The sequence below is a fragment of the Cyprinus carpio genome, chromosome B6 (genome assembly GCF_018340385.1).
Source record: "Cyprinus carpio isolate SPL01 chromosome B6, ASM1834038v1, whole genome shotgun sequence".
In the NCBI taxonomy this organism is placed as follows: domain Eukaryota; kingdom Metazoa; phylum Chordata; class Actinopteri; order Cypriniformes; family Cyprinidae; genus Cyprinus; species Cyprinus carpio.
Genome location: NC_056602.1, coordinates 26,751,068 through 26,776,999, shown reverse-complemented (window position 1 = coordinate 26,776,999; position 25,932 = coordinate 26,751,068). Strand labels below are relative to the sequence as shown.

Sequence of the window (25,932 nt, the reverse complement as noted above, 5' to 3'; positions counted from 1 at the left end):
CAGCATACATAATTTCACCCCCAAGGTGGGCGAGAAAGACACCCAGAGGGCCATTCGCCAGGCCTTCGACGTTTGGCAGACAGTGACCCCGCTGACCTTTCAGGAAGTGGCCTACTCTGAGATCAAGAATGAGGGTAAAGAGGCGGACATCATGATCTTCTTTGCCTCTGGTTTCCATGGTGACAGTTCTCCTTTTGATGGAGAGGGAGGTTTTTTAGCTCATGCATATTTTCCCGGTCCTGGAATTGGTGGAGACACACACTTTGACTCTGATGAGCCCTGGACATTAGGAAACGCCAATCACGACGGTAAGTGTGGTGCTGTGATGATAAACTGTGATTCGTTTTTTTTTATAGCATTTAGCTTCCAATTGTGTTTGATCAGTGCTATTAGCATTACTTACAAACATTAGGATGTGTTTTGATTAAACCAACATGACAGTGGCTGATATAGATTGATCGACCTGAGATGTCTGGACTCATAATCTCTTACATAGTAATGTGTAGACAAGTAATATAGCGAGAATATGGCTCTATTTAATGATCAATTTACATGAATATTTTTACATTAATCAAGAATATTCCCTGACGTAGTAATATGTAGATAAGTAATATATATATATATATATATATATCTATATATATATATATAGTTTTAATTACATTTATATTCAGTTTTTTATCCTATTTCATTATTTTTACCATTCCATTATTTTTTAATAATATTTCAACAAATTAATGAATAATTGAATGTGATAATTTTAATAATTAATTACTGATAATTTTTTTGTGGCTGTATTTAATGTTCTTTAATATTTTACCTAACATGATCTCTGACATATTATATTTTTTTCATAGATTTTATTTAATTTTTTATTTTTTATTATTGTTATTTATTTTATCTTGTAATTCTTTTTTATTTTATTATTTAGATTATTTTCAGGTATGTGAATTTATGTACTTTAATAAAGCATGATAATGGCTTAATAACAACAATTGACCTAACATGTCTGGACTCATAATCTCTGTGATAATGGCTTAATAACAACAATTAGCGAGAAGTATATTTTAATGATCAATTTACATGAATTATTTTTAATTAATCAAGAATATTCCCCTGACGTGTAATATGTAAAATAAGTATTTATCTTGTATAATATTCTTGTATATCTATTAAATATAATATATATATATATTAGTTTTAATAACATTTTTTATTTCATTTTTTATCCTATTTCATTTTATTATATTTTACATTCCATTATTTTTTTAATAATAATTAACAAATTAATGAATAATTTTAATGTAATTAACAAATTAATTTTTTTTTTTGATGTATTTAATTTTATTTTTTATTTTATTTTTTATTTTTTTTTGTTGTTTTTATTTTTTTTTTTTTTTTTATTTTTTTTGATTTTTTTTTGTTTATTATTGCATGGTAATGGCTTAATATAGAACAATTGACCTAACATGATCTCTGACATAGTTATTTTTTTTCATAGATTTTATTTAATTTTTTTAATTTTATTATTCATTGTATATTTATTTTATCTTGTAATTTTTTGTGGATCTATTTAATGATGAATTTACAGGTATTTGAATTTATGTACTTTAATAAAGCATGATAATGGTTTAAAATAGAATGATTTACCTGGCTTGGCTTGTCTGGTCTCGTAATCTTTGACATAGTAATAGTTATTATATATATACATACATATAAATTTATTTTATTTATTTTGTGGGTCTTTTTTAAATTTACATTCATGTGAAATTTATGTGTTTTATTTATTTAGTAGGGAAATTTTAGATGAAATGGGATAGGATGGCTGTATTTTCTAGAATGTTCTGCAGCTATAGATAGAAAGATCAGTCAGAGGCGAATCTTCTGGGAGCTTCTCCAGTGGTAAACTGGAGCAGGGAGCTGAGGAGCATCAGTAGATGCCACATGGGAAACATAAAGAAACACAGAGCATTGCGTTCTTTCTCCCCTTGCATCAGCAGTGCCTGCGTGCTGCATATTTGCTGTGTTATCTTTGCCTGTGTGCTGCAGTGTCAGCAGTTCAAGTACACGCTTTATAGACCACAGAATCTGTACACACACATACGCACACTTATTTCTTTACAGATCTATTTCTCTATACACCATATCAGTCCTAGTGGATACAGATCAAAGTAAGCAGTTAATAACAAACAGTAGCGGCTGATGTAGATTTTATATTTCATTTATTCACAATGACACATACTCCACAACAGAACACAAAATCTTTTTCTTTTCAAAGAGATGAGGAATGAAATACATAGTTAAATTGGACAGGAAGAGAGCTTGAGGGTTGATAAAGGAGAGAGGCTTTGGTCAAGAGATCCTCTAAGAAAAGGGAAGCAATCTGTAAACAAAATGTAAAAGACACTTTGTGAGCCATCTGATACTTGTAGCACCCAGAGACGCCAACCAACAGATCAGGCTATTTGTGTGATTTGAGTGATATGGTGTCACATCCCTTCTGTGTTTCCAAAGATCTGAACATGTCAGTCTCAACTGACTCATGTTCTGGTAAAAGCGTACACTTACAGCCCATGCACAAGATGTTCCTTTAGGATTCTAGGTACAAACAATGCTTTTTACCTTTCTACATAAGTGAGAATTTGTACATACATAAATATAGTTTTTTAGTGTATTTATATATTTAGTGTATACAAAAAAAAAAAAAAATCTTTCCAATCTTACATCCAGTGCGCATATATATCTATCTATCTATATAGATATATAGTATATATAACTATATAAAGACAAAAAAATTCTGACTAAAATACATCTAAAACTACAGACATACTGTTTCTGCCAACCATATAAAAAAAAAAAAAAGTAAATGAAATATATCTTATAAACTTGCAGACACCTGTAAGAAAGGTGTCAGAAAAAAAAAACGTAATTGTGCGATATAATATATTTAGAAAATATATAATACGATTCTGGTATACACACTATATACACACACACACACACATACACACACAATATATATATATATATATACATATATATTAAGTACACACATATTGAACACTAACTTTCATTTTGGATGTGATTAATTGCGATTAATAAATTTGACAGCACTGTTATATTTATTGCAATTATGAGATATAATGTCAGAATTGCAGGATACAAACTTATAATATAAAATTATAAAGTTATAAAATCACAAGTTTTTTTCCTAGCAATTGCAAGTATTGGGAAAAACGGTTGGGAAATTCCTTTCACCATCAGTTCCTCTCTAAACTAATAACCAAATGAATTGCACCTTGTTTTAGAAGACAGCAGAATTGGTTTCCACACCTTTTTACAGAACTTTTAACTTTTACGTTAATTCTCAACTTAATATTAATATGCATATGCAATTTCCCAGGTGCATTATACAATGCAAAGCAAATGCTGTCAAGCTCCAAAAGAAACCAAACGCACCATAAAAGTAGCGCATTACTTATATATCCCAAGTGTGCTGAACTATGAGTGAACTATTCCTATAATGATAGAATGAACACATTTATTCACTGCTGATTCAGCGTTTGATGAACTTCTATGGGAGCTCTTATTATTTCGGACTATTTTTTACAAAATGCACATCAGATATGCAGAGCCTTAAGCTTTGCATTGGTAATTCTCCTGCTTCCATATTCTTATTCATGAAGTACATGCCATACTGTTACATTTTTCATCCAACATAGAGTTCTGATTAGTACTGATTCAAAGATGGTTTGACCTTTAACCTTTACCTTTCAGGCAATGACCTTTTCCTGGTGGCCGTACATGAGTTGGGCCACGCGTTGGGTCTGGAACATTCTAACGACCCCAGTGCGATCATGGCCCCCTTTTACCAGTACATGGACACGCACAACTTCAAACTGCCTCTAGACGACCTTCAGGGGATCCAGAAAATCTACGGTATAGTTATCATCTCTATTACCTCTTTTTATAATTTTCAAGGAACTAAGCAAGAATATGCCAGGATGGCTGGCTATTTTTAGAAGAATCAACATTGTTCTTCTACAGGTATTCCCACAGCCATGCTGGAGCCCACCCGACCTCTTCCTACTCTACCTGCACGACGCACACACCCCACCTCTGAGAGGAAACACGACCGGCATCGCCCCGCTCGCCCACCCTCTGGAGATCGACCGTCCTCGCCCGGAAACGGAAGACCCAACATCTGCGATGGCAACTTCAACACTGTGGCCTTCTTTCGACGGGAGATGTTTGTTTTTAAGGTGAGTTGCATCAGTTCTCTTTCCAGTTATAGAGCTATAGATTATAGAGCTATTGGTGATTTTTATTTTTAAATGTATTGCTTTCATACAATATTGAATAAATAATTGGATATTTATTAAATATTGGATATTTAATTGTGCATCTTATTTCCTCCCTTTAATAACTCTGTTTATTTTAATTTTTTAGCAAATTTTTGAATAATGTTTATACTGTATTATTTATTTTATAATGGCCTAGAATCACTTGAAGTATTTTTATTTCTTTTTTATTTATTTAGATCATTTATCAATTAATCAGTGTGAAAATAATTATCTGTTTATCAGTATTAGACAGATTTTTAATATTATGCATCCCTACTTAAAATTGACTCAGTTGAAGATCTAAATTACATACCGTTGTTGATCACAATAATCTCTTTTACTCATCACAGGATCGCTGGTTCTGGCGTTTGCGCAGCAACAAAGTTCAGGAAGGCTATCCCATGTTGATAGAGCAGTTCTGGAAGGGTCTGCCTCCTCGCATTGATGCTGCTTACGAGAGATCAGATGGCAAATTTGTGTTCTTCAAAGGTAAGATTAATTTTCTGTACAACAGATGTTATGACATTAATTGAAAGAATATAAAAAAAAAAAAAAAAAAAAAATCAACAAAACTACCCAGTGTTTATTGCTCAATATGAAATGTGCAGCCTCAGGCTAGTTTTAATAACTCTGATTGTTTTGTAACATCTTTTGTCATAACTATAAATTATGATACCAAATACATCCCGAAGCCATAAAATTAAGTACCTTAATATGGCCTGAATAATAAAGAGAAGCCATATCCATTAAACATCTGTTGCCTTTGGATCAGTTTCAACTCAAACCATCATATTTTGCTCAGGCTGACTAATTCTAGATCAGCACTTGTACATTTTATGTACCATTTTAATACAAGCCTAGGTACACTGAGTTAAAGGTTAGATAAATGCTGTTAGATTGTGAGTTAATCTCAGGAAAGGTCTGCATTTATCCATAGTGTTTATCTCCATTGGGCCCGACAGCCTCAGTGAATCCATTCAGCACTTTATTATTCTGTCTGTTCCTCCCTCGCTCCCCTTCTCTCAAACGATCTCTCTCTATCTCGCCGTCCTCACCCCCTCTCTTTCTCATTAAATTAGCCCGGTGCAGTCGTGCTGTGCAGGGAGAGGTTGGGTGAGATATTTATAGCCCGAGTCTCCTGTTCTGTGATGTTTCATGAGAAAACAAGCTCGCTGGATGCCCTATGGTTATCTCAGAGAATGCACATCGGTATTAATAGATAAAGGGGCGATGAACTCGAGTCATGCTGGCATTTGGCATCTTATTCACTAACTACACACGATGCGGTTTACCCAAGTGCTCTCTGTGCTGAAATAACGCATCTAAAATAATATTAGGCTCATTATAGGCAAAATTCAGTGCACAATCACAATTAATGTTGCATGCAATGAAAATCTGAATAAGATTTAAATACTTAAAAGACATGTTTTATAGTGATCATAGTACAAATAATTCATCAAATGATGATCCAATCAAGGAGAAGATGAAATATAACTAGTATAACTGGACATGTATCTATGGAAGCTTAGTTCCACCATGGAATAATATATATATATATAATTATTTTTTAATTAATATATACATATAAAGAATTGGCAGTCGCTGAACTGCGAGATATAAACTGCAAGAATAAATGGCAAAATTGCAAGAAAATATGTCAGAATTTTAAAATAAAAAGTCACAAGTATATGGTATAGTGCATAAAACTGAGTTTATATGTCAAAATGCTAACTTGATATCTTGCAATTCTGAGTTTATGTCTCACAGGAGAAAACACTTAGAAGTCAGAATTGTGAAATAAAAAGTTGCAATCACCTTATTTATTTTTCTTAATTTTTACTCCTTAGAGGAAACGAACTTGTTACAATTCTCACAGTTCTTACATTTTTTAAATATTTTATATAGTTTATATCTTGCAATGCGGAGTTTATATCTCTAAATGCAGACTTTCTTAAAGGAGAAAAAAAAGAGATACATTTAGAATTGCAGGAAAAAGTCAGAATTGTGAGATATAAACTCAGAATTGCTAGGAAAAACACTGAATTGGTATATAAAATGTTGCACTTTTTTTTTTATTCTGTGATGTAAATAAGCTTCCATATATATACAAATATGTGGCGTAGATAGGCACATTGTTTCATTATGCGATAGTATAATTCAGTATAACCCATTTAATTTTGACCTTATCTACTGCTGTTTTGATTCTAGGGGATAAATACTGGGTCTTCAAGGAGGTTACAGCAGAGCCCGGGTATCCTCACAGCCTGGTAGAGCTGGGCAACTGTCTGCCCCGAGATGGCATCGACACAGCCTTACGCTGGGAACCTGTCGGCAAAACTTACTTCTTCAAGGGCGACCAGTACTGGCGTTACAATGAGGAGAAGCGTACCGCTGACCCAGGCTATCCCAAACCCATCAGCGTCTGGAAGGGCATCCCTGATGCACCGCAAGGAGCCTTCATCAGTCGAGAAGGATGTGAGTCATCGAGGTTCCAATAACCGATCAATATTTAATGTGGCAATCAGCCATGTGATCGGTGGGCATTTTATCTGGCTGCTTCCCTCTGGTTTGAAGAGTTCAAGTTCGTTGAGCTTCATTCTGGAGTAGTATGGTCTAATCTGTAGTGCAATGCATTGCAACAAATTGCTATTATAATCAGCCAAGCTTCATAAAATGGATAGTTGTCATTGGATGAATTGCATTCGAAGCAGATTTAAAATCCCAATAAATGCACACCTGAAAGTGCACATTTAATATTAACGCGGCGTTTCTTGGGAATGTTAAGCATGATTGAAATTACTTGGGAGGAAGAATGGTTTATTCAGATTATTATGAATGCATTGAACTATTTATTGCATGTATGATCTGCTGCTGCTATTTTGACACTGTTCATCTATCGCAGCATACTTATGTGTTTTATTGAGTAGGTAATAGAAGTAAATGGGCTGAGGTCTTGTTTTCCACTCATTTTTGTAGAGTAATTGATTAGTGTTTGTTTGGCGCAGTCACAGCAATATTGTTGTGTTGTCACAGTGACTGTTTTGGCTCTGACTCATCCTCAGTGGTGATCTGATAGCCGGTCTGGATTGGCACAGGGTCTGGAGGAAAAGACAGACACAACTTTTGGGTATTAAAATTCACTGTCAAAATCGATGCATGATTAGAAATATAGCAAAATGGCTGCTGACTGTAGCAAGATACTGTATTATGTGATGTTATGTTTACGGTAGAGAGCTAATATAATGGATCATATGACCCTCAGTGTTTTAGTGCAGGGAACATAATGTCTAAATGATTGGAAATCATTGGAAGGTACTATGTAAAGAGGGAATGTGGTTTAATTCTTGATCAAGTGATACTATGACTAGGCAATATAGCTAAAAAATAATATTAGATATAAACAGCTTTTCAAAGCATTGGATATGTATGCCAGTGCTAATGTATTTGCAATACTTTTTTAGTCAAAAAAGACTGAAACGACTTGGAAATGCTAGAAAGAAATGAAATACAGGAGAAATCTATGTCAAGCGAGAATTTTATTTAAAATGTTTATTTACATGCTGCACCAATATAGTAATAAACCACAATATTTTATATATTTCTATTTTTAATATTAAAAAAAAATGAAAACATGTAAAAATCCATTTGACTTTCATAAAAAAAAATTTGTAAAACATTTTATTTGTATAAAATATTTTATTTAATCAATATAGTAATAAATTGTAACATTTTCAATATTTCAAATATAAAAAGACAAACATTTTAAAATGTAAAATTTTAAAAATTTAATGTAATTTTTAAAATAAAATATAAAATATTTGATAAAAACATTCTAATATTCCATATGTTGGTTCATGTTGTATTGCCAACAAAATATTGAAATTATGACTAAAATGTGAATAAAGTGGGGAATTGTAAATAATCAGAATTAAAATAAAAGTTTAGCACTACAGAAAGCAAAACAGGCTACTGACTGTGGATGATGAGCGTGAAAGAGTTATTCTCACTTGTGCTGTGGCTGATGTTGATGCTAGTGTCAGTCAGGTCGATTGGTAAATCCTCAAGTGTCTTTGCTGTGGCTGCACAGGATTGCAGATTTCTCCTCCTTCTCTCTTGAGTATTATCCAGTGTAGGAATGATCATCTTTTCTGTGAGTCATGTCATAACCTCCGTCTCAACATGGAGCCTAGGCCCAGGACACAAGATGGAGAAGCCAAGAGGGTTTATATGGGCTGTTTGGTTTGCCCGTAGCTCATGATTTTTCTGTCACTCAGATTTTGCAAGAGGGATTTGGCACGTCTTGCTCAGCAAGATCGCAAGTAAGAGCAGGGAAAGTAAGAGAGGAAGGACCAGCACTTCATCAGTCACTCTCAGGGGTTGCTGTCTAAAGCTTATTCATGGTATTTACGTCTAGTTCTGGGTCTGTGCTCACATAGGTTCGGTTTGTAAAGAGCCTCGAATGCATCTGTTTATGTGGCATTGCCAATCAGACTGACAGCTCTCTGAGGGATTGTATAACACTGGAACAACTTTTTGAAATACTGTGTCATTGAGTGTTTGCAAGGACAGCTATTTTTGTGATCATGAATATGAATTGAGCTTTCTGAAAAGGACGTGCATCTCTGCCTGCATGTAAAGACAAATATTTGCTTACTGACCTTGTGCGTTGGAGAAACAAGTGTGCAGCCATCTTTAGAAATTTGTCTTTGAACTTCTGGTTTTGCAGCAGCTCTATAGCATTACTGTTAAAGAGTAATTAGCAGGTCACGAGGGTTTACTTATTGTGGAGTTTACAAAAGTTATCATGTGCATTGTAATGTTTGATGACATAAATGTCAGTAGGCTGGGAAGATTTTGTAATAAGCGGTTCTTTATTCATAAATTTCTATGACCTTACCTTCACACTGTGGAAATACAATTTAAAGGCAAAAGACAAAGAGCACAGTGCTGAAAAGGGGCGGAGCTACATAAGGTCTATATTGAATGGCTTTCTGTGATTGGTTCATGTTTACAACTGTTTGTTTACATGTTTAGCTTGACAGTTAATGATAGGGATGTAACAATTCACTCAACTCATTATACTGATTTCACAATACTGTTGAATGAGATTTAAGACATAAATTAAAATGTGTTTTCTTACTTTTGCTTGGACAAAGTGCTGCACTTTTCTTTGTGAAATTGAAATTGGAGTTTTTAATCTAAATTAGATTGTATAATTTCGAAATTTGAAGCAAAAACAAAATGGTCTGACTCAGTGCCGGCGCTGTGGTGGGGCATTCGAGGGCCGTGCCCCCCCTAGCGGTCATTGATGCCCCTCCTACAGGCCATGGCGTGGGGGCACCCCCCCCCAAAAAAAAAAATCCTTTTTAGTTATTATTTTAATATTAAATGTTCAAACTGTAACTTAAATAAAATAAAATAAAAGGAATGGGGAAAATGCATAATTTTGGTTGTTCATGGCACGTTACTAGGCTTCGTCATGGTGAATGCTTATTGGTCCGCCGAGTAAACTTGTTACATTTGATTTTGCAGCGCGCGCGCAAAATCCATTTCAAGTTGAAGAACAGTTTGTCCGTCTATATTATAGACAGTTGTTAGCAGCTAATTTAAAAAAAAGCAGGTGAATTGTTGATGAATGTTTATGGGTTCTAACTGCATTTGTGTTTTATACTTGGTTGTCTGTAAAGATATGTGGGCTTATGTCATTTCTGCTTGGTGCGTGCATAAACTGCTGGGAGGTGTTGTAACCCAGGTTAAAAACAAGTATTAGCATAAAGTAATAGCAAGAATATACATTTATTTTTATCAGCACACTTTGTATTTTCTGTATTTTATTTTTTTTTCCATTTCCTGTTTTTATTTTATCTTTTATCTATTTCTCAAGATCTACAAAATTTGCATTCTACGCAAATCAAAAACTAAAAAATCAGTTAAACTATTATTGTTGTGACATCCTTATTCTCTGCAGGCGAATTTTAGTCTTCTGATTTAACTGGTCCATACGCAGACATTTGTGTGATGATGTCCAACTCGTTTTATGAAGAAAAAAGCCTTAAGTTTTCAGAAACATCTATACGAAAAAAACTTTGTCTGATGGGGAAATTTTTTTTTTGCCGGTTTTTCAAAGCTTCAAACTGATTCAGGGGTTTTTGTTTTTTTTTTTTTTTTGTCGTCGTAATTTGTTAATTATTTAAGTATAAAAAAATATATAGCTATTCATTGTAGGCCTATTTTTATGTTTTTTATTTAACCTATATTATATTTATATTATTATTTTCTGTACTGTTCTGTTGGTTTAGGCCAGGGGTTTTCAAACTGTGGGTCGCGACCCACTTGTGGGTCGCAGAATGGAGCAATGTGGGTCCCACAGTCACTTGGCTGCAGCTAAATTTGCGTTTAAATGACACACACTCACACAGTTCAGTCTAGGGCTGCACGATATAGCCTACCAATATTAATTACGAATTGCAATATCCTTAGTGTGATTTTCGAATTGCAATTAAGTCCGCGATTTTTACATGCGTTGCGTGTTTTGAAGCACGGGCGCGCACGAGTTGTAATTACAGTGAGGGTCTCAGAGCAACGTCATTATTAAAAAGGTTCGATCGGTCCGCATTATTAATGAGAAAAAAAATCGCTCACTTCAATGCGCTGTATTCTGCATGAGATTGCATACAACAGAAATTCAAATGTCACGGAAATGGTTTCAGGTAGGCTGTTCATTCTATCGTCTGTTTGAACTGCACTGGTTTCGTTCGGGAGACAGACTGTAAAAAGCATTTCACATGCAGGGCATAAACGTACGGTTAATTGTAACACTACAAGATTTAAATATTTCCACATAACAAAATTTACAAAATTCGCAATATTTCCTTGACATATCATCTCTATATGGAGATAAAAAAAGTTAAAAAATGTTTTGAAGATATTGCTGACCATTTATTTAACCATTGCAAAAGCAAATTTCTGACTGAAGTAAATTTGTCATCTCGTTTTTTTTAGTGTTCATTTAAAATGAGACCCATCTGTGTTTTATTTTTACCTATTTCACAATTATTTCAATCTCCAAACTGTTTTAGATAGTTCTGCTTTTTTTTTTTTTTATTTATCCTTTATTTAGCCAGGAAAAAAAATCCCATTGAGATATAATAATCTCTTCTTCCAGGGAGACCTGGTCATAAAAAAAAAAACGGCAGCACACATATAGTTTCAAACACATACATAATTAAAACACTAACAATCCAACAAATCAAAAAATAGATCGAAGTTCAAGAAAAACATTTACAAGACTCTTTAAATGTAGAATACAGAATAAATTTAAAAGTGCTCAAAGATGGCAAAGATCTTTACTTCTTATGCTTTCCTAAAAAAGTGTTGGATTGTGCGCCGCTCTCCCTTACACACACACACACACACACGGAATGACCATGAATGCATTTTCACTGATTACAGTTCACTGGAGTGAGCCTGTTTCACGTTTTTATGGACGGATCATATTTTAACATCTGTAAACAAAGAAATTAAAACTTAAATATTATAGTGAAATTTTACAGTTGTACACTAAAATAAAATGTTTATTTTTCTTAAATCAAACTTTTAATTAAGATTAGGCTTAAAGTAATGTCAATTGTTTTTTTTTTTTATCTCAAATATTTTGGTGGGTCGTGAAATAGATTATACTTGTCTAGGTGGGTCGTGGAATGGAAAAGTTTGGGAAACCACTTTAGGCTATCTGTTCTGGGCGGGGTTTCCCGATATCGATGTAGCCTAGCCTATCTTAGCTCTTAAAAGCGCTCTCTACGTGCAAGGTTATGAACGTTAGCCGCAATTCCTCGCGCGTTTCCCAAAAATGTAGGCTACTGAACTCGTAGAACGCGAGAATAGGTTACGTGCTACTTGAGTCGCTGTCCATTCGCTGACGTGCTGAACTAGGCTATACTAACCTTATATGGAATCGTATTCTGAACGTTTAACCTGACTATGGTCACCTGTTGTGTATTAGGAATCAAGACAGGTAAAAAAAAAAAAAAAAAAAATAACCTAACAAAAAAAAAAAAAATATATTATATATATATATATATATATATATATATATATATATATATATAATGACATTCTATATAGATAGATCATTGGAGCTAACATTCTAGGGTAGAATGTCATTCTATATAGATCATTGGAGCCGTATCCGGTCGGCAAAACAGCAAATTTCAGCGCTGTCTTCTGTTCCTCTTTTAGATAAAAACCCAAGTCTAAATCTTTCATTGTTATTCTATATAGATCTTTCAGATTTAGGTCTGGATTTCCATGCTACTATGATGTTGCCAATGCGTCAAAAAATATATTTATCAAATGACAGTGCCCCCCCGCCGATGATCCAATGCCCCTCCAGTAGATCTGCTCTGACGCCGACTCTGGTCTGACTTCAGTTTTGTGAAACTATAATGTGAATGAAAACACATTCACTCTGTGCCAGTAGGTGGCGCTTATGGAACAGCTGCAGTATAGCGTTTCCTTGGTTGCCGCTGTAAGCAAAGCAGCACTGCAATTATGAACACTACTTTAATATGCATTATACGAAGGCTAGATGAAAAGAAAATACCATCTAAACTTTTTTAAAGGCAGTCAGTTCCCCTCAGAGATACATTCATATAAACTCCTACACCCAACTGTATCGCCATTTGTTTAACATCTTAACCTTTTGAATCATCACGTATCGATTTTCAACCTTGCTCGAGGCGGGGGTGCAGCGTTACATCCCTAGTTAATGATTTAACTTCTTTTTTTTTTTACTCATAACTCATTCCATTCAGTAAATTTCCAGTCATAAAATTATGCCCATTAATACATAACTCAAATGATTCCAGATAGTAAAGCATGCAATTTTTTTCAACGTAAAAACAATTTACTAGATTAATTAACTATAAATAAGCAAACACTGGGTCTGTGGCATTTCAAAACATTTCTCTCTTTGTTTGAGCATCTCCACCTGCAGCATTCTCTGAACCAATGGTGTGAGTTTGGAGGCGGGGCTATTTGTTTGTTGACCAATAGTGGAATTTTGGTAATGAAATGTACTGACAACTTGTTTCTCTGCTTTTTTTCTAGTTTATACCTACTTTTACAAAGGAAAGGATTACTGGAAGTTCGATAACCAGAAGTTAACGGTGGAGCCAGGCTACCCAAAATCAATCCTCAAAGACTGGATGGGCTGCGATCAATCAGAAGTAGAAAAGAACAAGGACCGTCACCTCCCTCATGATGACGTTGACATCATGGTCGCCATTAATGACGTACCCAGCACTGTAAACGCAATCGCTGTGGTCATCCCATGCATCCTCTCACTGTGCATTCTGGTCCTTGTGTATACTATCTTCCAGTTCAAGAACAAAAACGTCCAACAACACGTGACCTACTACAAACACCCAGTGCAGGAATGGGTATGACGGACCGGGGGCGTGATGGACCCCAAACGCTTGAGAACATAAGTGAGGGCTACTATGCTGAGGTTTGAACAGTGCCTGTTTCAGAACAACCTTGTCCCAGAACGGGAACAAAAGATGAGGAAAGGGAGTATCCTCTTCCTTCCCACTTGAGACTTTACAACCAATATTGCAATTTTTTTAGCATGAGCCCAACGGACAAAACTTCTTGAGATCGAACATCTGAAGTTGTGCGCTGGCCTTATGCTAACCAGGTGAAGTCTTAACGGTTGAGGAACCATCACTCCAATTTGACCGAGACCACCATCACTTTCTCTTCTCCCGGAGAGTTAGAGGAAATGCAGATTTGCGAAATGCCAGCAAATCCTTGTCTTGTTGTCAACATAAACTTGTACATGAATTTCAAATGTTATCAAAGAAAAGAAACAAGCAAAACAACAAAGAATAACTTGAAAACAATGTAGGTAGAAAGGCCATAGAAAAAAATACCAAGAAATTCTTGCAGTCTTTTGTCCTTTACGGAGTAAAAGGTTCATCGCTGGCACTCCTTGAAGACTTAAACATGCTTTTTATTGGTGGTTAGGAGGCAGTTTCAAACTTATTAGCTTCATAACATCAATCTGAATGTTTGTTTGCATTTTTTTCCTTTCCTCATCTGCCTACCCATTTCCACAGAGTAGGAAGAATGATTTATAATAACTAGGGCAGTCTTAACACCTCCTCCTACTCGCTACTGAACTCTATTCCTTTCTTCTTTTGCTGTTTTTATCAGTCGGCAACAAAAGAGAATCTCTTTTTGATGGCATTAGGTCTTTATAGGAGAGTAATTTTGTGTCAAAATAAGTCTGATTTCTTGCAATCTCTATATTTTGCTTTTAATAGGTCATGTTTCCAACCATCTTGCACGGTCTCCTGCTATGACCTTACCTTTTCACCAAGTGTAATATTTGAAACACTGGTGTCAGGCAGGAACATGAACAATGAACACATCTGAATATGAAATAGCTTTGTTACCGTTGCCTACCGAAGATGATCTCTCAACGGTTCATCCATCCTCTTCGAATGAACGTAATATGCTGTATGTCTTACATTGAAGTGACTTCTATTTCATGTGTTCGGTGTGGATTGTCTAACACTTAGCTCAAAAATGTCTGTCGGGTGCTTTTATTGGTTCGACTGTGCTATTTAACAGTGAAGTGTGTCTGACTGTACCATATTAACACATCTCTTTGTGCTCATCTGTTGTGGGAATGGATCTGATACATTGCACATCGGAAGGAGCTGAGATGTAATCGATGTTTTAAGAATTTCGAATGGAACCTTTTGGATTAACCTGACAAGCTTCAGGCGTATATGTATATTAGAAAAGGTTTGTAGCATCTTAATCACAATATTAAGATGGTAGATTTGGCGAGACTCCCTATAAGGCTTCACTTAACACAGTTTACCATTTAACATTGGGGTTTCACTGATATTTTTGCCTTAACACATTTAGGTTGCATGTTATAAAATCCATTTTGTTTTTCTCTGTGGAACGAGCATTTTTAGCTACAAAAAAAGCCATTTTTTATTTATTCCGCAGAGAATCGTGTACATATTGTATTCACAGTTCAAAGGAGCATGAATCTGCAACAGAAACTACCTGGCATATACTTTTATGTTTCTAATGTGTCTCCACCAATGGTTTGAGCATCTATTCAAGTTTCACCGTATTTTTACACTGAGCTGGCTTCGTTGGCATGTTGTTTGTGACATGACGTCACTTCTGTAGTTGCCATATGTACATCTGCCCAAAAGTTCGACCACTTGGATATAATCATTTTGTTAATACATTCAACCAACATGAATGTTTTCTGAATAGTCTTTTGTAGGTTTTGTGGGCATGAGAATTTTCTCTCTAAACCTTTGTCTTCCAAAGTAACATTTCACCCTCTTTGTATGTTTGCGTGGTCTTCTTAAAGCTTTTGGGCCTTCTTCATAGGGAATCCATCACTTAACCACTGATTCGAATGACAAAATAGAGCAAACTTTCAGTACAATCGTGCAACTATGAACTTTAATGCATGTAGCAAAAACAATGATGCAAGACAGGCATGTGTGGAACGATTTTAGCCTGAACTCTCAATTATTTGTTCACATGCAAGACTGGACAAATCATCCACACACTTTTCGACCTCCCTTAATGACTTATATGGAAGGCTGGTTTTGCCTCAGAGAAGAAAAAGTTGATTGTGACTTAAATCTCACATTTGTGTCTGTATTTCCAACTTTGTATTTCCCATTTGTGGCTTCATAATTGGCTTCAAAGTGGCTTTATATCTCACAATTGGGACTTTTTATTTTGCAATCGCACCTGCATATTTCACAGACTTTATCTCTCAAAATGTGATGTTTGAATTAAATCTCACACTTGCTTTTTTATTTTTTAATCTAAGGCAGAACCAGGCTTCCTTGGAGTAGTGGCAAGAAACTCCATCACAAAAAAGTACTGATGTAACATGAAACGGTGATAGTATCAAATCTATTTGTCATAGTACTTTGATATGGCACTTCATGCCCAGAAGACCACTGTGCTTTTTGGTTAGAAGAATGCTTGGTGTGACGATGCTTTGCTTTGCATTGACTATAGAATGTTTTATAACACGGTGGAAAAATGTATAATTAGCCTTGTGTTTTGGTCAGATTAGCTAAATGCAGTAGTACTGTGGAGGGGTTACGTGACTGTACCCCATTAAGACATTGTGCCTTGTCTTTAAGTCCGCTATGGCACACTGAACACTGCTCATTTACATTGATTTCCACCTCATTGTTAATTCAACAGTGGCTACATGAATACATCCCTTGATATATTATTCAATGCCTTTATTAAGTGAAAACAAGGTGTTACCATTAATTTTTGTTGCCCTCCCTCTCATATATCCTTTTTTTTGGATCTGATATGCGAGCAGCTTGGTTGTGGGTAGAGAAGTGGCATGAAACTAGAGCAGATTTTACATGTTTGTGCCCACTTGGGAAAGACTCGATGTTATTGTCTCTCAGATAAGCATTTTTATTAGTCAGCTCCAAATCTAGAGCACCTGCTTGCAACAACAAGCAATGTGGCTGTGTAGTGATCTAATGTCTCGGGTACAGGAAGTACTGGGTGGGAGTGTTTTTAATGGAACACACTGTGCATCACCAATTGTCTTCCTCGACTTTGAATCTGTCTAATGAGCCGTTGATGGTACAAAAGACGGCAAACCACTTGGTCTGATAAGCCATGGACTGAATTTGACAATGTGGCACAATAGTGTGTTCCATACTTAAGAGGCTTTATGTGTTTATTATCTATGTCTGACATCTTATATAGCAAATGCTCAGAGTGTTAAAGTATATTCTTTATCTATATGAGGATGGCTTGTGACGGAAGAAAACTCGCAGCAATGCTACAGAAGTTACTCTTTTGTTAACATTTTCAATTTATTTGCAGAATAATGGATAAACACAAGGGGTGTTTACACATGGTCATACTGCTATCCACATAAAGGTGTTTCTGCAAAATGCATAAAAATCAGACTTTAAACCTTCTCCCGAACTATATGCAAACACAAAATTGTTTACTTCCATACGTTTCTGTACAATATATTTGCCCAGTTTGGCAAATGAACATTTTGAGGATTGCATGCAATCCCAAACATCTGTATGCTGGTGTAATTCCATCTGGGATGACCAATGTTTACAGATATGACCTTTACCCTTGTATGTGATTCAGACCATCTCTAGAATATCAGTCTCAAATGCCTCTTAGAGGGCATTTACACTTTCATGCATTACTAAAAATGCATGATGTGACCATTACTTTTCTTTGAATCTAAACTAATCACTTAAAGATTCCTTTGTGATAAAACAGGACATTTAAAGTTCCAGAACATGCCATTTCATGAGGAATTCTGAAGCTTCGCCAGCATTATGTGTATATATTAACACAATGAACATTCAGCAGTGTCTGAGGTGAAATGTTTAACAGAACTAAAGTGTATTTATCAAAGATGGATATCTTTAGAAATGTTTGTTGTAGGGTCAAGTGAAAGGTTTGTAACAATAGAGGCTTATCATATGAAAAGCTATTTATTTATCATTAATGGAGACATAAGGGTATTCTACACAGTTTAATTTGAAATCAAGGTGAAGCCATGCCTATAACCACATTAGTTGCACAGAAAAAAATAAATAAATACAGAACTGTACAGGGAGATACATAAATAGGAATTCTCTGGTAATTTGCCTCTTTTTAATGGGTATGATCGTGGCTTTGGACAACAGTCACTTTTAACCCGAGCTGCTGTTGCCTTTTGTTTTTTATGGTCCTTTTATGAGACTAACAACAGGACAAACATATCAGAGGAAGTCAAGGAACCAACTGTATTTACACTTTTTAATTAATTACAGAGGGTTAATTTTAATGGAGATTTTATCTGAGATAGCTTTAAAGATTTTTGGTTTGTTTTTTATTATTATTTTTCTTGACTGACCATGGGGGAATTTCAACTCTATTCCTGTACATAACTGGTTCTTTTTTCCCTTTGACAAGAATTTAAGAGTGAACGTCTCACTCTGCGGTTTAAATAAATTCAGATTCTGTCCTTGCAATTTTGATATTTTCTGATTGACAGGTCTAATGTCGCTGTCTGCTCAGCCTCGTCCAGGTTTTAATGGTCATGTAAATACAAAGATTTACTGAAACTTTTCAGACCTTTTGTATTTTGCTTTCACTCTAACGGTAGCCTATGATTTCACATTGTCATGCATAATGTTGATTATTAAGAATGAGAGTGATCTTAAACGGAGTGATTTACTAATAAGTTTTATTTCTTAACTCCTGTTTTTAATTCTATAATCAATGAGTCTATTTGATTTCGGTTTCAGTCTACAGTTTTACACTGTGTATCTCTAATATCACCATGTTCAAAGAAATGTCAATAAAATAAAACTACAGAAATGCCAAGCATTTGATGCGTTTTGGATGGATGTTTTACAATATATTATGATATATTTATACATACATACTTCATTAATACAGGTTGATATCAACTACATAATACATGCTTTTGATATCATGCAATCAGTACATAAGTGCACAGCGGTTGAGCAGAACAGATTTACAGCTTTATTCTCGATGTCTTAAAACACACTGCACAACTTATTAATGGCATAACTTGCATCAAACCCATTTAAACAGCATTGCAATTCCAGCGCCTCCATCTTCTGTTGTCCCGCACTAAATTTGGCACTCACTTGTGGACGAAATGTCCTGTCTAATCAGTTCTTTCACAGTGCAACCTCTCTGGTTTTTAACACCAGTTGGTGCAGGCTATCATGAAGCTCATGTCGTCTACCTTTCTGGTGCCCATTCGGCATTGTGGCAGATCAGTGTCTGGATCCAGACTGTCCCGGGGCTCAGGACTGGTATCAGTTTGGACACTGGATGAAGCTGCTTCACCTTGCAATGGCAGATTGTCTGGATCCCTCTGCTGCTGGTCAGCAGCCAAACTCTGATCAGACCCCATTTCTTTAATAATAAGAAAAACAATAGATTTAGATTTGCTTATGTTTTTCATTCACACATATTTTAGAGATTATTATAATATATCCAATTGCAAATTCACTGCAGTCAGGATAAACTAGTACCACTTATGGCTGTACAGTATCAACCTTTTACAAAAAAAAAAAAAACCTTACCATGGTAACGTTACTGAATAATTAGCATAGTTATGTACCAGGCTACTTAATACCAACGTAGATGAAAAAAAACACACATGGTATAACCATGGTACATGACTCAGGAAACCTTCCCGAATTTATTAGATCTCTATGTTGCAACTTTCTCACAAAATTGTTCGCAGATGATTCGGTTTAAAACCGTGACTCACAACAGAGACAGCACAGCAATGTATTGAGGACACTGCAAAAACCTACATACGCAGCAAGCACTTAGTGAGCGTTTGACACCATGACTGGGACAAAAACAGATCAATAGTGCGTTAACGAGCCGAGGCACGGCAAGACTTTACCCCACGCCGACTCCTGCCCCCGGAATCCTGAGTTTTCACCGCACCGATAAGCTCGCAATGTTTCCAGGCAGAAAACGCGGGGTGGACGTCGAGGGTCACGGGCGCGCGCTGCTGCAGTGACGTCTAGGTGGCCAGCTAATCGAAAATGTGTCAACAAAAACGACGTCACGCCGAAACTCAATCGCGATTGGCTCACAAATCCTTAGTGCAAGGAGAGGTGTGTCCTGTTGCTACGCAGGTTAGTAGCGGATGACAAAAACATGAGAACATGGCTCGCCAGTCTCAGCTGTTTAGACAACAACAGGTTATAGAAATGTAAATGTGCTTATTTAAAAAGATAACAGAATATATAATTATTTATTTCATTTTTATTATGCTATTAAAAGGAATAAACTGAAGCAAAAGTGACTCACTGAAGGGGTTAAGTATTTTCTTTTGACCTTATGTTACACAGTGTTATTCTAAAATTATCATAATTAACGTACACAGACTACACTATACCAAAATTTACATATCAGCTTATGTTTCTATTAGCAATTGACTTTATTTAAAAATTGACAATTTATATATATATTATTTTTATTGTTTTTTGGGGTTTTTTGTATATTTTGTGGATTGATGTGTATGACTTAAATCAGTTTTTAAATATAAAAAGCCTATATTAACACGAATACGGATTCTTCATTGTTCAAAGAATAAGGATCTGAACCTGATGTGTTTCTCATGACAACATGGCCTAACGTATCACGTACCGTAACGCGTTGACGTCAGCACGTCGAGGAAGTGACGTGAACACGTGTTTTTCGACTCTCCACGCTTCTGCATAGAGTGGCAATCGGTAAATATAAAATTACTGTTGTAATTGCCATTAATTTTATAGTACATTTATTACATTTAGGGTGTAATATGTATTATTAACCTGCGTTGGTATTCGAGGACAGAGCACTGATAGCGTTTAATGAATAGAGACGCTAAAATAACTTCATTTAGCCGACTGCTAGCTAACGTTACCTTGTCTAGTACTGTTTAAATGAAAGTTACTTAGAACGAGTTTAACCCTGAGGTTTTGTTGAGAATTATTTTATTTAATCATGGTGCCCTAGAGTCCCATATGTTTAAAAATAATAGTTTCAGGAGTACATTTAAAAACTGTTTCTCAAACCTAATCAAAACTAGGTACAAAGATGAGATTTATTACTAAAATAGCACTATATGCGCTGCTTAGAAATATGATTGTTATCCTTTATAACAATTTTCAGTTGAAATATGAATTTTGATGTTTCTGTTTGGATCACAACCTAACTGTAGAGCAGAAACTCCCAATTTACCAGATCATAATTATATATATATTGGTTGTTTATTTTTTTTTTTTGTTTATGTTTTGATTGTAGAGTAGATGTTGAGCTCCCAATTTACCAGATCATAATTATATATATATGCTGTATTCTGTTTCTAATGTTTGTTTTATATCTATCCTATTTTTTTCTTTCTTATTATTATCATTATTATTATCATTATCTCACTGTGAATGTTGTTTCGCATCTTTTGAAAAGAATAATGAAATTGGGTGCTTTGCCAAGCTCACAAACACATATTGCTTGGTGGCGATTGGCGGTTCAGAAAACTTTTACAGGTGAGTCATAAATTAGATTACTGAAAATATGTGTGTATATATATATATATATATATAATATATATGTGTGTATATATATATATATATTATATATATATATATATATATCTTTATAGTTCTGATTGTGATGAATGTGTGTTTCCCCCTACAGTGTCTTTGAAGGTGAACTGTCAGAAACGATGCCTGTCGTTCATGCCTCTATAGCAGGATGTCGAATTATTGGCAGAATGTGTGTGGGTGAGAAAATGTATCCAATCTGGTTTATTTAGCAAATTTGTGATTGATTAACATAATTTTTGTATTTATTGTATGTTGATCAAAATACAGATGCTTCAGTAAGTAATATAACAAGACCTTTAATGTGATGACATTAACCTTTTAAAATAACAAGCTAGATCAGATTAGGTCTTGTTACGCTTTTATGTCCTCATACGTGATGTGTGATGGATGTTGTGTGTCTGTCTTTGGATGCTCTTCTGCAGGTAATCGTCACGGTCTCTTGGTGCCCAACAACACGACAGATCAAGAGTTACAGCACATTAGGAACTGCCTGCCAGATTCGGTGCGGATTCAGAGAGTAGAAGAGCGCCTTTCTGCGCTGGGGAACGTCATCGCTTGTAACGACTACGTTGCTCTAGTTCATCCTGATCTTGACAGAGTAAGAACATCCCTAATGGAAGACTCTCTGAAATCAGCACTTTCTCTGAACCTTAAATGGTCTTAATGGCTCTAAATTATATCCCAATGATGTTTTATATTTCTCTAAAAAGCCTCTAAGATTAATGAAACCATTAGAAAGTTGAACGTTTATTATTATGTTTTTTGTATTAAATTCAGGGAATTATTGTCCCCAGGAAACAGAAGAGATTCTTGCAGACACTCTCAAGGTGGAAGTGTTCAGACAGACGATTGCGGAGCAGGTGCTTGTGGGTAGTTACTGTGCCTTCAGTAACCAGGGAGGCCTCGTCCACCCCAAAACCTCCATAGAAGATCAAGATGAACTCTCATCACTCCTGCAAGTACCTTTAGTGGTGAGTGACCGCTCTCTAATATCTGACAATCACTTCATCTGCACTTGATGAAATTCTACTGGCCAGTTATGATATATTATATCCAAAACATATACATACAGTTCAGAAGTATGGGGTTGGTTTGATTGTTTTTTTGTTGTTGTTTTTTTGAAAGAAATAATGCTTGTTTGCAAAAATAATGTGTTTGAAAATTTGTATCATAGTTACTAGTTTTTTCTTAATCTTTGTCACTTTAATGCCAGTGATAGTTGATTCTACCAATCCCAAATTTTCACCCTTACTTAGTATTTATCTAAATATTTATATGAAATGACTCATGGGGCAAACGTATTCAATACATTGTTAAACCCTAGACTGAAGTAACTAGTATTTTGTCAGAAACCTTTACTTGGTTTCTTTGCACTGATGCTGGCTCATTAGAAGTGCGCACTGATTGTTTTCTTCTGCAGGCTGGGACGGTGAATCGTGGTAGTGAGGTGATCGCTGGAGGTATGGTGGTGAACGACTGGTGTGCCTTCTGTGGGCTGGACACCACGAGCACGGAGCTGTCCGTCATCGAGAGTGTCTTCAGATTGAGTGAAACACAGCCCAGCGCCATCGCGACTACCATGAGAGACTCGCTCATCGACAGGTATGTGATGTAGAAATACATGTAGTTTATCCAATTAAAAATATTCTGATTATTATTTCAAATCCAACTAAACTTCATTATTTCTTCTTTTCCAGTCTCACATAAAACTGAAATGGTTTTGAAGTCTTTATTTGTGGGAAGATGCCTAAATGGACCTGGAAGTCATTATTAGATGGTTTAAAGGCTGATTATGTCTCCCTTCTGGGGGAAACACTCTCTTGTCTTTATACCATGAGAAAACGTGTTGTCATTCTAATATTCATGTATGAACTGCTTGTCACACTGTCTTTTTGTAAAATACTAAGACAAAAGCATTGATGGGCTGATTCGATCTGTAAATCACTTCACATACTATACACACACACACACACAAAGACCACATGACCTTTAAATGGTGGCAGATGTAGAGTTTGTTTGCTTGCACAATGCAGCATCAATAAAGCTGTGCATGCTCAACATAGACTGGTTTGGTAAATAAAAATCATAAACTTCCACAGGTCTTTTGAGGGATTTTTATGTAGTATTGCTTATGCAGTTTGAATATCAATAAAAGGCTTTTGACAACATTTTGATGCTATAACTGTTTTATTGACAGCTGTGAGTATGAGATAATACATCCAGAAATGTGTGGCAGTATGAATAGTGCAGTTCAGCTGAACGAGGTCATCTTTAGCATGGTTTGGTTCTTTGGTATTTACCAATTTGCACATAAATCTTGACACATTACAGCATGTTATAATGTAGAATATAAAACTTGTGAAAGTAAAAGTAACATGCAGACAGTGATAAAAAACAAATGGACTACAGCAAAATATGAACTCAAATTAGTAAACCAAACCATAACAAAAAAATACTGTATACCACCATTCAAAAATTTGGGGACTGATTTTTTTGTCTGATTTTAAGTTTTATTCTTGCCAGTGTTGCATATATTTAATCAAAAATACAGTAAACCGTTTATAGAAATAGATTATAGAAATATTTTGAAATAGAAATATTTTGTTACATAATAAATGTCTTTACATGTCACCTTTGATCAATTTAATTGGTCTTTGCTGAATAAAATTATTAATTTTAAAAAATCTTGGTGACCCCAAACTTCTGAATGGTAGTTATAGATTAAGTATATTATAAACATGAAAAATCATGAAAACGTGAACAAAGCTCAGTAAAAGCATTTGCTTTTGTACTAGCTCTTGTACAGGGTTCCCACCCTTTTAACTAATGAATTTCCATTATCATGATATCCAACTATTAGTGGTTAAGTATCATTCAAATCATTTTAGATATTACTGGAGTTTCATTTGTAACTCTGGTACCAATCCTTGGAATGAAGTGATTTAAACAATCATACATGGAGTACAAAAGTCTCCAAACAGAAAAAAATAGAGCCTGAGCTCTGAATACAGCTCAATGCATTTGATTCAGTGCATATGAGTCTGAACCTCAATGTCCAAGCATAACCAGAAATTTACACTTACATTAGAAATGTCTGGGGGTTTAACATTTTATGATGAGGCTTGGAAATCAATTTAAATTCCCTGTTGTTTCAAGGTTTTCACAAGTATGGGAACCCTATGTATAGACTGTCATAAATGTAAACATAAATGACTGCGAATAAAAATTACCACAAAATAACTTTTTAAAATTGAACACAATATAACATGCAAGCGTTAAAGTCATATTTTTGGCCAGACAATTGAGTTTCTAGATATTTGGCATCACAATGGACTACAGAAGCTGCACAAGCCACATGGATGTGTAAACAGCAGCTATTTATCCAAATGCAACACAATGATTGTGGTGTCGCACATTAAATCACATCTTTCCAGAAACATGCTCAGCATCTCTGAAAATACATACGGTTAACATTCAGTCGTCTGATACTGATTTATACAGATATCACCAATTTATATATCAGTTCTGATGTATTACTCTACACTTGATTTGTCAATGCAGTAATATGTTCAAATCACTAAAATCAATCATATCATATAATCCAGTCACTCAAAAATCATCTGTTGATCAATAGATGGAGGAAAGAAATATATGTGTTTGTGAAGTTAAAAATAAAAGTTGAAGGGGAGCATTTGCAGCGATACATGACAGCAACGTTAACCTGATGAACTTCAGGAAGAGGTTTAACGTTGGCTGCTAGTTCTACTCTTCTTTCAGATCAAACCTGACCGAGAAAGAAAAACAGTTTAAGGAGCAATTCATCCAAAAATAAAAATTCTGTCTTTGAAAAAGTTAAACAGATATCAGAACAAAATAAACAATACATAATAATTACATGGGAAAGTGATGCTCAGAGAAAACATTTGCATGTTTGTGTATTAAAAGTAGAAAAACTCACCATTCTGTGACCCCAGAGACTAAGTCAACATGTCCCAGCTCTATCTGCACCTACAAGATAAATGAAACACTAACATTTTTAACATGACATATTTATGACATATTTATAAAATTTTATAGTAACTCATAATTCAAGATAAATTCTCTGAAAACAAGTCTTATTAACTTAAACAATTTTGTTCAGATATATTTCAGTGTTAGGAAGTCTAGATCTTTTTTTTTAGCAGTATATTCGTGTACAGCTGAAGTGAGTTCAGGCGGACTGACCTGGCCAATCACGTCTTTGTCTCGAGTCATGAAGGACGAGGACGCGTTCTTCACACTAACGCTGAGCTCTCGTCTCTGAGCGTCCTCCACACTCATATCAAACTCAAACCTACAGAACAACATTGCAGATTATGACACACTCACTGGGTCAAGGTCTGATAAAAACTCATCTGAAACCA

General features: G+C 35.2%; 3 protein-coding genes and 1 long non-coding RNA gene across 4 annotated transcripts in view; 2 read left to right on the top strand and 2 right to left on the bottom strand.

Annotated features, from left to right (window-relative positions):
- LOC109107698 (matrix metalloproteinase-24-like) overlaps positions 1-18,773 on the top strand; it is a 38,865-nt gene extending 20,092 nt beyond the window's left edge. Inside the window, exons 4-9 of the mRNA XM_042726542.1 lie at positions 4-308; positions 3,778-3,939; positions 4,048-4,262; positions 4,694-4,832; positions 6,552-6,818; positions 13,452-18,773. Of these exons, the coding sequence (XP_042582476.1) occupies positions 4-308; positions 3,778-3,939; positions 4,048-4,262; positions 4,694-4,832; positions 6,552-6,818; positions 13,452-13,789 (1,426 nt within the window). The 3' untranslated portion in view covers positions 13,790-18,773. The remainder of the gene's footprint in view (positions 1-3; positions 309-3,777; positions 3,940-4,047; positions 4,263-4,693; positions 4,833-6,551; positions 6,819-13,451) is intronic.
- A 136-nt stretch (positions 18,774-18,909) lies between these two features.
- LOC109107338 lies at positions 18,910-20,030 on the bottom strand. Its single transcript, XR_006155056.1, has 2 exons — positions 19,837-20,030; positions 18,910-19,334 (listed from the first exon to the last, which is right to left on the bottom strand). It is a non-coding gene; the product is annotated as an uncharacterized LOC109107338 (long non-coding RNA).
- Positions 20,031-21,380: 1,350 nt separating this feature from the next.
- On the top strand, positions 21,381-23,697 carry LOC109066510 (eukaryotic translation initiation factor 6-like). The gene is made up of 6 exons (XM_042726541.1): positions 21,381-21,469; positions 21,621-21,706; positions 21,952-22,127; positions 22,324-22,500; positions 22,950-23,131; positions 23,227-23,697. The coding sequence occupies exons 2-6, from the start codon at positions 21,649-21,651 to the stop codon at positions 23,234-23,236; spliced, it is 603 nt and encodes a 200-aa protein (XP_042582475.1). The 5' UTR covers positions 21,381-21,469; positions 21,621-21,648; the 3' UTR covers positions 23,237-23,697.
- esyt1b (extended synaptotagmin-like protein 1b) overlaps positions 23,698-25,932 on the bottom strand; it is a 36,453-nt gene continuing 34,218 nt past the window's right edge. Inside the window, exons 62-64 of the mRNA XM_042725174.1 lie at positions 25,754-25,862; positions 25,488-25,537; positions 23,698-25,313 (exon numbers count right to left, since the gene is read on the bottom strand). Of these exons, the coding sequence (XP_042581108.1) occupies positions 25,292-25,313; positions 25,488-25,537; positions 25,754-25,862 (181 nt within the window). The 3' untranslated portion in view covers positions 23,698-25,291. The remainder of the gene's footprint in view (positions 25,314-25,487; positions 25,538-25,753; positions 25,863-25,932) is intronic.